The sequence below is a fragment of the Antrostomus carolinensis genome, unplaced genomic scaffold, assembly GCF_000700745.2.
Source record: "Antrostomus carolinensis isolate BGI_N321 unplaced genomic scaffold, ASM70074v2 scaffold27026, whole genome shotgun sequence".
Classification (NCBI taxonomy): Eukaryota; Metazoa; Chordata; class Aves; order Caprimulgiformes; family Caprimulgidae; genus Antrostomus; species Antrostomus carolinensis.
The window spans coordinates 1-10,046 of record NW_010322895.1 but is presented as its reverse complement, the minus strand read 5'-3'; the positions used below and the strand labels follow the sequence as shown (position 1 = coordinate 10,046).

Here is a 10,046-nt window from a genome sequence, read left to right as displayed (position 1 = left end):
ACTTGCCTTCAGAACAGAAAATGTCCATGGTATTGAGTGTTTCAGATATTTAGAGAGAAGTGACTGATAACAATGTGATCCCTTCATGCCAAAGATCTTAATAATTCAGATGTTTTCGGCAATGTTTTAAATGTTTAGTGCTTGAGGTTTTGGCATTTGGTATGCACAAAATACTTTTTACATGCTCATTGTCAATGTAGAAGAGACTCACTAGCTGACATCAGAAATGGATGCAAGGATTTCACTGTTCAAGGTTTTTAATGCAATTTTCTGATGAAAGAAAGAGGAATTGGGTAAGTGACTGAATGAAAGATCGCGATGGGGATGTGATGGAGTGCGCTGGTGTTAGTCACTGAATGCTGTAAGAGGGGTACAAGTGCTTGTGTCAGAGAGCTACTCTTAAGATCCACTGGTGAAATGTGTGGGGCAAAAAATAAAAAGGAATTAACAAGATGATTTCCTGTACGCTAACTGTCTTGGAGGGGAGCACAAGCCAGTGCTTCCCAGGTGGGGTCTCAAACCACTCAGAGTGTTGGCCATGAAATTCCTCCTGCTCTCCTGGAGCCCATCTCTGGGTAGCCAGTGGGTTCAGCAAATGACAGAGAAGTTTCACAGCAGCCCACAAGACGATGCAATCAGGTAGGCACAGAGCCTCCTTCCACCAGAAAGCCAGGACATTTTAAACAACAGAGGTAGTGACACCCTAGAAGTGATGTCTATCTAGGACAGATAAGGAGACAAAAATGGTGATGCTGGATCTGATTGCCAGCACGTGATCTGCAGGCGAGGAGGGGACAATAAAGAACAACTTAAGCTCCTGCCAGCAAAGTTTACTCTGAACACACAATATTTGCTGGTGGCTTGTGCGCAGACACCTAGTCCTGATGAGTCTCACACATTGCCTGTCTACATCTGGAACTTCTGGCAAATAACTTTCAAATCCTTTTTCTTTCAACTTCTCTGTGTGCTTTGCCTTAGTGTGTTCTTATGGCACCCAGCTGCTGGTGTTACATAGGGCTCATGGAAAAACACGCTTCGCTCTCTCCACCATAAAGGCACAAGGAATTGCAAGCGCAAGGGTCTTGTGAGTCCTCCCTTCCTGGTTGGCCTGCCCTGGCCTGCCCGCTGCACTCTGCTGGAAAGGTCAGATGAGACGAATCCTGCCCCAGCCTTTGGCTTTTCCTGCTGGCTGACCCCTGTCAGAGTCCTCTCCTGTGCTAAAAGAGATGAAAAAATAGAGTAAGTATGGAGCCCAGCTCTTTGAAGTAGGAAAAGGCAAAAATGCTTTTTTTGCTAAGTAATGGAAATTGTGTTTTCTAAAGGAATGTACTCATCTTGAAATCGCCTACACTACCAGGGCAGAGTGGCTTTGTCAGCACCATGGGCCATTTCCAAACCCGAGGGAGAGCTGTTTGCAGAGTGCTGTTTTGTGCTGCAGCAGCAGCCACCTCACGAGCATGGAGCAGATCCTTCAAAAGGGCTCGGTGGGCTGGGGTGTGCCAGTCCTGCCAGGGAGAGGCTCCTGTGGCAGGCCTGCTTTTCATGCCTTTCCTCATTTTTCTCTTCTGCATGTCACATTTCAAAACAAAAGGATATTTCTACTAAAACAAACACTCTTAAAACTTGCTGAAAAATGCCCAGCTCCTTTGGTCGACAGGAAATAGAAAAAAAACCTGTTCTCTTTCACTCTAAATGTAATTTCACCTCCCTCCCCAACAATACAGTGAAGATCACAAAACTACGACTCTCAGTAAAGGGTTGGTTAACTGGAGCCCAAACACCAACTCCACTCTGTTTTACACACGAGATGGGAGAAGCAGATCTGGTTCACAGGGAGACCTCCACAAGAGCATCCATGCTTCCTGTGCCTTTTCATCTTCCCAAATCTACTGATGCCCTTTCTCCCTGCACACAGAGTGAAGTTTGTATGTGGTACCGGTCGTGCTTGTGCTTAGAGATAGGTCCACACTCACACAGGGAGTGGAGGCGAGGCGAGCTGCTTGGGCTGGATCTATGGGGGAAGAGCCCAGGGCTGATAAAAACCATCTAAAAGCTGCTGGGCAGCTCACTCATGCGATCTTGTCTGGTGCTGGAGAAACCATCTTATGGAAAAATATCTGTGTCTAATATCCAGGCAACAGAGATCAAACCAGCTGTGTATGCAGCAATGCCAACTGGTTTGCAATGAAAAGACACTCTGAGAAAAGCAGCAGATGAACAGGGCTTTGCTCTTAGAACATCTTTGTCCCATGGTCCTTCTCTCCCTAGTTAATTCCTTGTGTTTTCAGGGGTGTTTTCCCAATAAGCAGCTGTGTGAAGGGAACCGCTTTCCCCCTTGCTCTGCTGTGCAGGTCCTGCTCCCAGTGAGGGATGGACGCTTGCACTGTGGGGCTGGTGCTGCTCTGGGATAAGGTTGTAAAGAAGGAAGGATAGCTACTGAAATTGCCTCCCTAATCAGGAACCAGAGCTTGGCTGTTGTGTCATGTCTTAACAAGTTGTTGCTTTTAAAGTATAGTCCTGGGTTTGCCAGCCAAAACCTTCTGCTGCACCAGGCTTCAATGCTTGGAAGCAGAAAGCATCGTACCTCCCAGCATGAAGGAAAGCTGCTTTCTACCTCCTGAAGGACAGACCTTGTCACTCAGTTCATGTTTTTGGCAGAGAGGAGATGGCTGATGGAGAAAGGCTGTTGCAGCTTCCTGTCAGTCAGTGGCTGTGTTCCATCTTGATGCAGCTGCCGCTTTCCAGCAAAGATCTCTCCCCGTGTGCTTGTTGACCTTCATTATGGGAAAAAACAAGAAGCTGTTCTGTGTGATCTAGATGGCAGTGAACATCCGATTTCTGCACAATGCACGTGAGTGTTAAGAGATTTTTTTGCAAGATCTGAATCTTATCTTTATGGGCCAGGTCCTGATGTTGCCCTCAGAGGCAAGAGGTGGTGGCACGAGAGGCTGAGGGATGCCACATACTGCCCTGCTGCACATGCCACGATGCTCTGGGTGTGTGGGTGAACACGGGGGCCAGGTGCTGAGCTGAGACATGACTCAGGTTAAGAATTCATCTTTGCTCAGGCCTGGATTTAGAAATCGCCCCAGATCAACCCAAAACTCCCTCCCTGGGTTGCTAGCTCTTTGCTATTTTGAGGCAGGGTGTGTTTTTGCTTTTCAGTCCCCAAAGGCTGGTTGGTCAAACATGAGCTGGTGACAAAAAGCATCCTTAAATCCAGCTGGGCTGCTGCCTGGGAGGAGCTTGCTGCTGAAGGGGGTCAGGGTGACTCTGGCACATTTAACAGGGCAGCTTGTGGGTTATCTCTGCAACAAATCAATGTGCTCAGGGCCCACTGGATGTCCAGGTCCAACAGATCTCCTTCTACCTCAGCAGTGAGTGTTGGGGAGAAACCTGTTTTGCCTTCCCAAAGGACAAGATAGGAAAAAAAAGATCCTGTTCAACCCAGCTGCCATTCACTCTCCCCTTCCCCTTGGCTCACTGTCTGACCTCTGTTTTTTCTCAACTGTTGCCACCATTCTCCCTTTAACCTTTTGGCAGCTCTGCTCATAACAGATGTAGCCTTTTCTGTACTGGCTGCTCCCCAGAGCAGTGACCTGTACAAAATAGGTATTTCCCCGTTCCCAGTGGAGCAAATAAAGACCTGAGCCTCACAGGCAGGGCTCAGCGCTTCAAGACCCCTGACTGCTCCAGCTGGCTGCTGCCTTTGCTGCTCTGCTGAGGAGGAGTGTTTGAGGGGTGCAGGGGTCAGCCTGGACCCCCTCTGAAGGCAGGACCGAGCTCCCATGGGCCGGTACAGGGGAAAACCTGACCCTTGAGAGCAGAGTGACCCTGTGGCAGTTAGGGTTTATCTGATTTCTGAGGAGTTATGAATGAGAAACTTCCTTATCAGGACCCCCATCTGGACAGATATCGCCTTGCCTGTGTGCCTTGCAAAGTGCTGGGACCATGGGTGCCTGTGCACACATGGGAGCCCATCCACTGGCTGGCTGCTTGTTGGAAGTACAGGTTGCAAAGCAAACCTATGCTGCTGGGCAAGGAAAAGCAGCAGAAAGAGTGGCCTGGTGCAGCTATGTCGGACTGCTCCTCTGCTCTGAGCTGCGCTGGCAGCATTTAGCTGGGCTACAGCAGGGCAGGGGATGGTGTCCGCTGAGGAATGATGCCCCCCTGGGTTACCAAAATGGGAAATATTTTTGCCCTGCCCTCCACTGCAGGATAGATGTCTTTAAGCCAGGCACTCTGCAGTGTGGTCCTCATTTAGTGATATTACTAAATTACACATTATTCCTGAAGCACATTGGGAGATAAAACAGCCCCAAAATTTATGACTAAGAAGCAGTTCATCACTTCAGATTCTGAAATGTTTATTATAGCTTAGGGGCTACTCCCAGACTTTTCAGGCACATAACGAAGGGTCCCGGGTGTCTGGTTGAGGGGCTGGGCACACAGTGCTGAGGCAGCCCCCTCCTTCTGCCTGCCTGCCTCCCACTCCCCAAATGAATGCCTTAGAAAAATGCAAAGCTCTTAATCTGCGTTGCATATGAGAGGAAAATAATGGCAGCGCTTCAGTGTCGTAGTTGTAAGAAATGCTCCAGGAGTGAGCTGTGTTCTCAAGTACCTGCTCCTCATTTATTTTCTTCTTTTTACAGGCTTATTCTGTTGAGGCATATAATCTTCCTAATCTATACACACAGGATCTATGCAAGAGGAGCATATCCTATGAATCTTCCTCACAGTTTAAGGGAGGTGGATTTGAGGTAGCTGGCCTAAGTGCAGTGACTGTTCTCTCCTCTGTAGGTTTTAAGTATTTTACTTAAAAAACCCCTCTTTCTCTTAAACTCTGATAGTCATGCATGTTTCAATATATCATTCCAATATAGTATAGCTCATCTGCTGTTCTCTGTTTAGAAAAAGTGTGTTAACTTGCAGCAATTTGTGGGCTCTAGATCAAGATGAGATTTTTTTAAATTTGTGCCGATTATTTGCATTTTATGTCCTCAGTGGTTTACAGAGAGGTAAATAATTGCATAGCATTCCTTGGGCATCCCATGATACTCCTAAGAATTGCACATCCCAGGTTGCTTCAGATCCAGGACTCCAGTTATCATTTCCATGTTGGTAGGAAGGTGGAAAGCTCTTTGCTTGCCAAGCGCAGTGGGGTGCAGACACCAGCGGAGCGCAGCAGGACAGGAGGAGATGGGCACGAGCTGATGCTCCCCGCAGGCCCTGCTACACAGGTGTACGTGAGATGGGAGAGTGGAAAATTTACTTCAGTCTTCCCATAGTTACCAGTTGTAAAGCAATCTCATTTCCTGAGACGTGCTGCTGACACAGAAGAAAATAACAAAACTGTGCGGCAAAACTGCCAGCACTACAAGTTCCCCCATCGGCTGATGGTACGAGACAGATAACACATCGCTGCGAGATCCCCCTCCAGATATGGGGGTTTTGCAGCTCCCACCTACGCCCGGCAGCTCCCCCTGCTCCCACAGGATCCCTGGCCCCCCATGACCGTGCCTGCTGGTGGACACCATGCTGGCCACATTCCAGGGGACTTCTTAGTGCCGGGTGGAAAAAGCCCTGGGCTGGTACGAAGGGCAGAAACAGCCATCAGAGGGGCGGTTTCCCCCGTGTGGGGAGGTGTTTGTTCACGCCAGAGGGGTGTGGAAGGGGTCGGCGTGTACCCGTGACCAGCGGAAAATGAGAGGTGTTATTGTAGGAACCTTTTCTGCAGCCTTCAGGGGCTGGAGGCTGATTGCCTCACCGCACGCGTTTACCCAGCTTCCTATTGATGCTGAGCACCACACTAAAAAAAAAAAAAAAAAAGAAAGAAAAAAGAGTTGATGCTAATAATACAAAGTAGGAAAGAGGCTGGTAGGAGTAGCCACTGCATGTGAGTCCTTCTGTGGCTGCTTGGTTTAAGCCTCCTATTTTTCCTGTGCTGGAAAAAACCCCATGCGTGATGGTTCATAATAAATTGCATTGAGGCCAAATGCGTATCTCAGCCCCTCAGTCCAGCAGTAAATCCCAGCCCAGAGAGAGGAGCTGCCAGTGGGGTCTCTTCCACCACTTGTGGGGTTTTGTTGGACTGCCATGCCCTGGGGAAAGTTATTGCTCAGGCCAGATCCCCACCGGGGCCTTCCATGGACTTTCCACTGCGTAAAAATAGATTTACCACAGACAACACTATCAGCTGCAGCATCGTTGAAGGTGCTGGCAGCACGTTAGGCCCACGTGTTGGTGCCCCAGTTAATCCAGCAACTAACAGTATGACTAAGAAAAACTCCCACTTCTTAGATAACCTTGGTGCATGTAATTTATTCTTAAATGAACTCAAACCTGGTTTAATCCCAACTAAAAGGCAAGCAAAAGGTATGAACTAGCTGAAAGGCAGCTTCCACACATCTATATAAGGGTTTTCATGGCTTTCCCAGCCAGGCTCCTTGTGGAGCCACTTGCTGTCCAATCCCTTTGCCAAGCTCTCTGGGGTGCTCACGCTGTGTAGCAATGACCTGGCTGCCCCAGATCAGCCATCAGGGCCGAGCAAATCTGTTGTTCCCTTTCAGAAAGGAGATGACACATTTCTACCAGGATCTGCCCTCTAATTTTTTTCCATTCTTTCATTTCTATTGTTAATATCTAAGATCCTGCTTAAGAAAAAAGAAGGAAAGGAAAGGAAAGGAAAGGAAAGGAAAGGAAAGGAAAGGAAAGGAAAGGAAAGGAAAGGAAAGGAAAGGAAAGGAAAGGAAAGGAAAGGAAAGGGGTGTGAGATTCCTCAGATAATTTACTTTTGTGGAAAAAGATTATTTCCCAGTCGGTGAAACTTGCACTGACTGCAAACAGGTAACTCCTGACCCTCCTGGTGGACTGACATGGGCTTGAGGCAGGGAAAATCGTTGCCAGTGCCAATGGCAAAACCCAGTTGGTTGAAAGTTGGAGGACACAAAGTGTTGATTTTTCTCTACGGAGGAAACAGCAAATGCCCTGGAGCCCTCTGAGCATCGGGCAGGCACTAGAGAGGATGCATGCCTGGACCACAAGCTGCCAGCAGCACACACCTTCAGTTGAGCTGGTTTGTGCTGGGTTTGCTTTTCTCCTCTGGCAAAACTGGAGATGAAGGCAGTGGGGATTTTGTTTTTTCGGAGTGATGAAGGCCAGGAGGCCAGTATACTGGGCTTTTCTGTTGATGTCTCACTCCCGTCAATCAGGAAGCAGTGACGCAGGTTATGGGTTGGGTTTGAGGTTTTGGAAACCTTTTCTAAAAGTTGATTTCCTCGCCCTGTTGTAGTTCTGAAGTGTGAAGCTGCGGTGAAGGCTGGTGGCGAGCAGGGGGATACCGGCCAAAATGCAGCTCCTCATCAGATGTAATGGGAGGATTTTCCTGGCTATTTGTTTAATCCTCTTTGTGGGATACACAGCACAAGGTAAAAACGGGGCGGTTGTTCTCTCGGTAATCCTCTTTCTGAGCTATGCAGTGTAGGCCAAGTAGGTAGCCTCTGAATTTTTCATACTGACTTTCTCTAGGGGTGATGAGATCTACTCAGAAAAACTGTTTTGTTAACATTTCATTTTCTGGAGGGGGAATGGTAAGAAAAGGTGCTTTTTGATAGTGGAGTATTTCTGTGTCCCTTTCTCAGCCACTATGAGAAAAAGACTTCATAAAATATGTTGCTGTATGTGTGTATATTTTCAATCTGTATATTTCAATATGTATTTTTTTAACCAGTCTCTTCATAGTGGTCCGGTTACTACTGTTATTCAGCCACGTAGTTACAGACAAAGTCTGTAACAGTTCCCATGTCATAACTACTACCGTCTACTTTCTTGGGGAGGGCAGGAAAGGAAACTAGTTGTAAGTATGAGGAAATTAAACAGTTTTTTCGGTACAATATTGCAACATGCAGCTTTAAAACAACTAAAAGGAAATGTTGATTCATGATGACATGTACCCTGTGGATTTGTTTCTTGCGAGAGAGAAGCACTTTTCAAGCGTGTAGAGTATAATTTGTCCCCAAACCAAGGCTGTGATAGTGATAGGCTTTTATTATGCATCTACTGCTCGGAAGCTGATCTTTCAGATTATAGCCTGCCTTTTGTAGGTCGTCTATTTGCAAATTATTCAGCTGCAGTTGTTAATTTTGTTGCCACTGTTATTATTAAAAACCTTATTAATAATATGCTAAGAGACAAAAATAAGTATGAAAAAGGAATACGCTTTAAAAGAAGCAGGAAATTATACCCGGGAGATCTTTTTTCTCTTACAGAAGAGTGTAGGAGGTAGCTGAAAGTCATCTAGTACATTATGGAAATATAGAGGGCAATAGGGATGTGTAATTACAGAAAGATATTCCCAAGAAACTGAGAAAAAATAGATAAAGTGCCAACAGAGGAAGAATGCGCCAAGAGGCTTCAGAACAAATTAATTACATGAGACCAAGAGGAAGGACAAAATGCCACTGTTTTTGTCTTTACTATGCAATCATTATTTTCTCCTTCTGGTATTTTTTGAAGACCCACTTTTCAGTGACAGTCCTGATCAGGCACTTGGGGGGCACCAGAACTGAAACTGGGTTTACGTAAACCTGAGTCATGTCTGGGAGATGCCCGAACCGTTTCTCCTCTGGCAACATGCTCTGAGAGCCTATATAATCCCCAAATCTGCTCTCGCAGCAGGCAGCCCTTGGCATGCCTTGAGTTTCTGACCTCCCCACCAAAACTCATCCCATTGAAATTGAAGAGGCTGAGCTGAGGCACGCAAAGCCGAAGCGAAGTCAGCTCTGACCCTTGCTGGAGCCAACAGAGACAGGGAGGGCACAGGGGTGTCTTCACAGAATGTTAGGGATTGGAAGGGACCTCGAAAGATCATCTAGTCCACCTAGTGTCTTGTCCCCACGAGATTTTGACATGCTTCTACCACTTTCAGGAAGAACTGCAAGTGGCTGAGTCCACAGGTCCTAAGCTGGGGATGAGCCCTGCTGTGACGTCGGTGCGAGGGAGCGGTTTACCATGGGGTTTCCATTTCTAATCCCTGTGGACTTCCTGGTGCTGTGTGCAAGATGCAACCTGATGTCTCTGATAGCAGAGATGTCACTTAGGATATCAGTACACATTTAACAAAAGTCTTCAGGGTTAATTGACTTTTTGGCAGTTGAGCAATCCCGGCCACAAAAATTACTTTCTTCCACTCTAAGCTTTACTTGGTGCTCATAAAGTTAATAGGTCCTGGTGAATAGTCCTGGTCCCAGTGAATAACGCACGGCTGATTCGATCAGGTGCTCCGGTGCAGAAGGCAAGGTACAAGAGAGTGAGGTGCCGACTGGACGCCTGGTCCGCTAACTGCATCAAAGAGAAGGGGCCCTGGTTTTACATGCCCGCCGGTGGAGCCAACAGGATCCTTCCTCCCATGGCAGACCCGTCCCTGTAAGTTCACGTGCCGCACATTCTTCATTAATGCTGGCACCCAGAAATGTCTGGCATTCCCGTCTTGATGGTCCTGTCACAGTGTGGCTCACCCACGGGATATGAAGCTTTGGTGTGCTCACTTCAGAGATAATAAACAAAATAATAAATTTGGAATAGACCAGCTGCCCCTCTGTGTTTCAGGATGAAGAGATACCAGGAGCTGCGTGACATATTCCCACTCTCGGATGAGGAGTCCGGCTCTGGGTCTGACGCCACGGTGGAAGTGGAGCCAGCCTCTGGCTCGGGGCTCGGTGACAGCGATGGCTTCTCTGAGGTGAAGCTGCCCGTCTTCCTAGCGGGCCCGCGGGGCGGCCAGCTGAAGCAGAAGCTAACGGAGGAGGATTTGCTCCTGTAGCGCTGGAGACATCGGCCTTCTCATGATGGTGGTGGTGGCCTCCCTGGCCTCCCTGGCCCCTTCCCCAGCGCCTGACCCGACACGATGGCCACGACGCGGTTCTGAACCAACCCCAAATCAATAAACACTTTTTTGCCTTAAGACTTTTATTGCTGTCACTCACTGAAATTCTCAGTTTGGCCTGAACTCGCCCTTTGCTTTTCGCAGGTGGGGCAGCCACGGAGCC

At 47.8% G+C, this 10,046-nt stretch overlaps 1 protein-coding gene across 1 annotated transcript; it reads left to right on the top strand.

Annotated features, from left to right (window-relative positions):
- The first annotated feature begins 7,342 nt into the window (after nt 1-7,342).
- Nucleotides 7,343-9,820, top strand: SRGN (serglycin). Its single transcript, XM_010170426.2, has 3 exons — nt 7,343-7,427; nt 9,276-9,423; nt 9,607-9,820. The coding sequence occupies exons 1-3, from the start codon at nt 7,349-7,351 to the stop codon at nt 9,818-9,820; spliced, it is 441 nt and encodes a 146-aa protein (XP_010168728.1). The 5' UTR covers nt 7,343-7,348.
- Nucleotides 9,821-10,046: the final 226 nt, after the last annotated feature.

Bases quoted from the DNA above. Each gene is read 5' to 3' on its own strand.
- SRGN (XM_010170426.2), top strand. From the start codon at position 7,349: ATGCAGCTCCTCATCAGATGTAATGGGAGGATTTTCCTGGCTATTTGT. The intron at 7,428-9,275 runs GTAAAAACGGGG...TGATTCGATCAG, and splicing joins TGTGGGATACACAGCACAAG to GTGCTCCGGTGCAGAAGGCA. The intron at 9,424-9,606 runs GTAAGTTCACGT...TCTGTGTTTCAG, and splicing joins CCCATGGCAGACCCGTCCCT to GATGAAGAGATACCAGGAGC.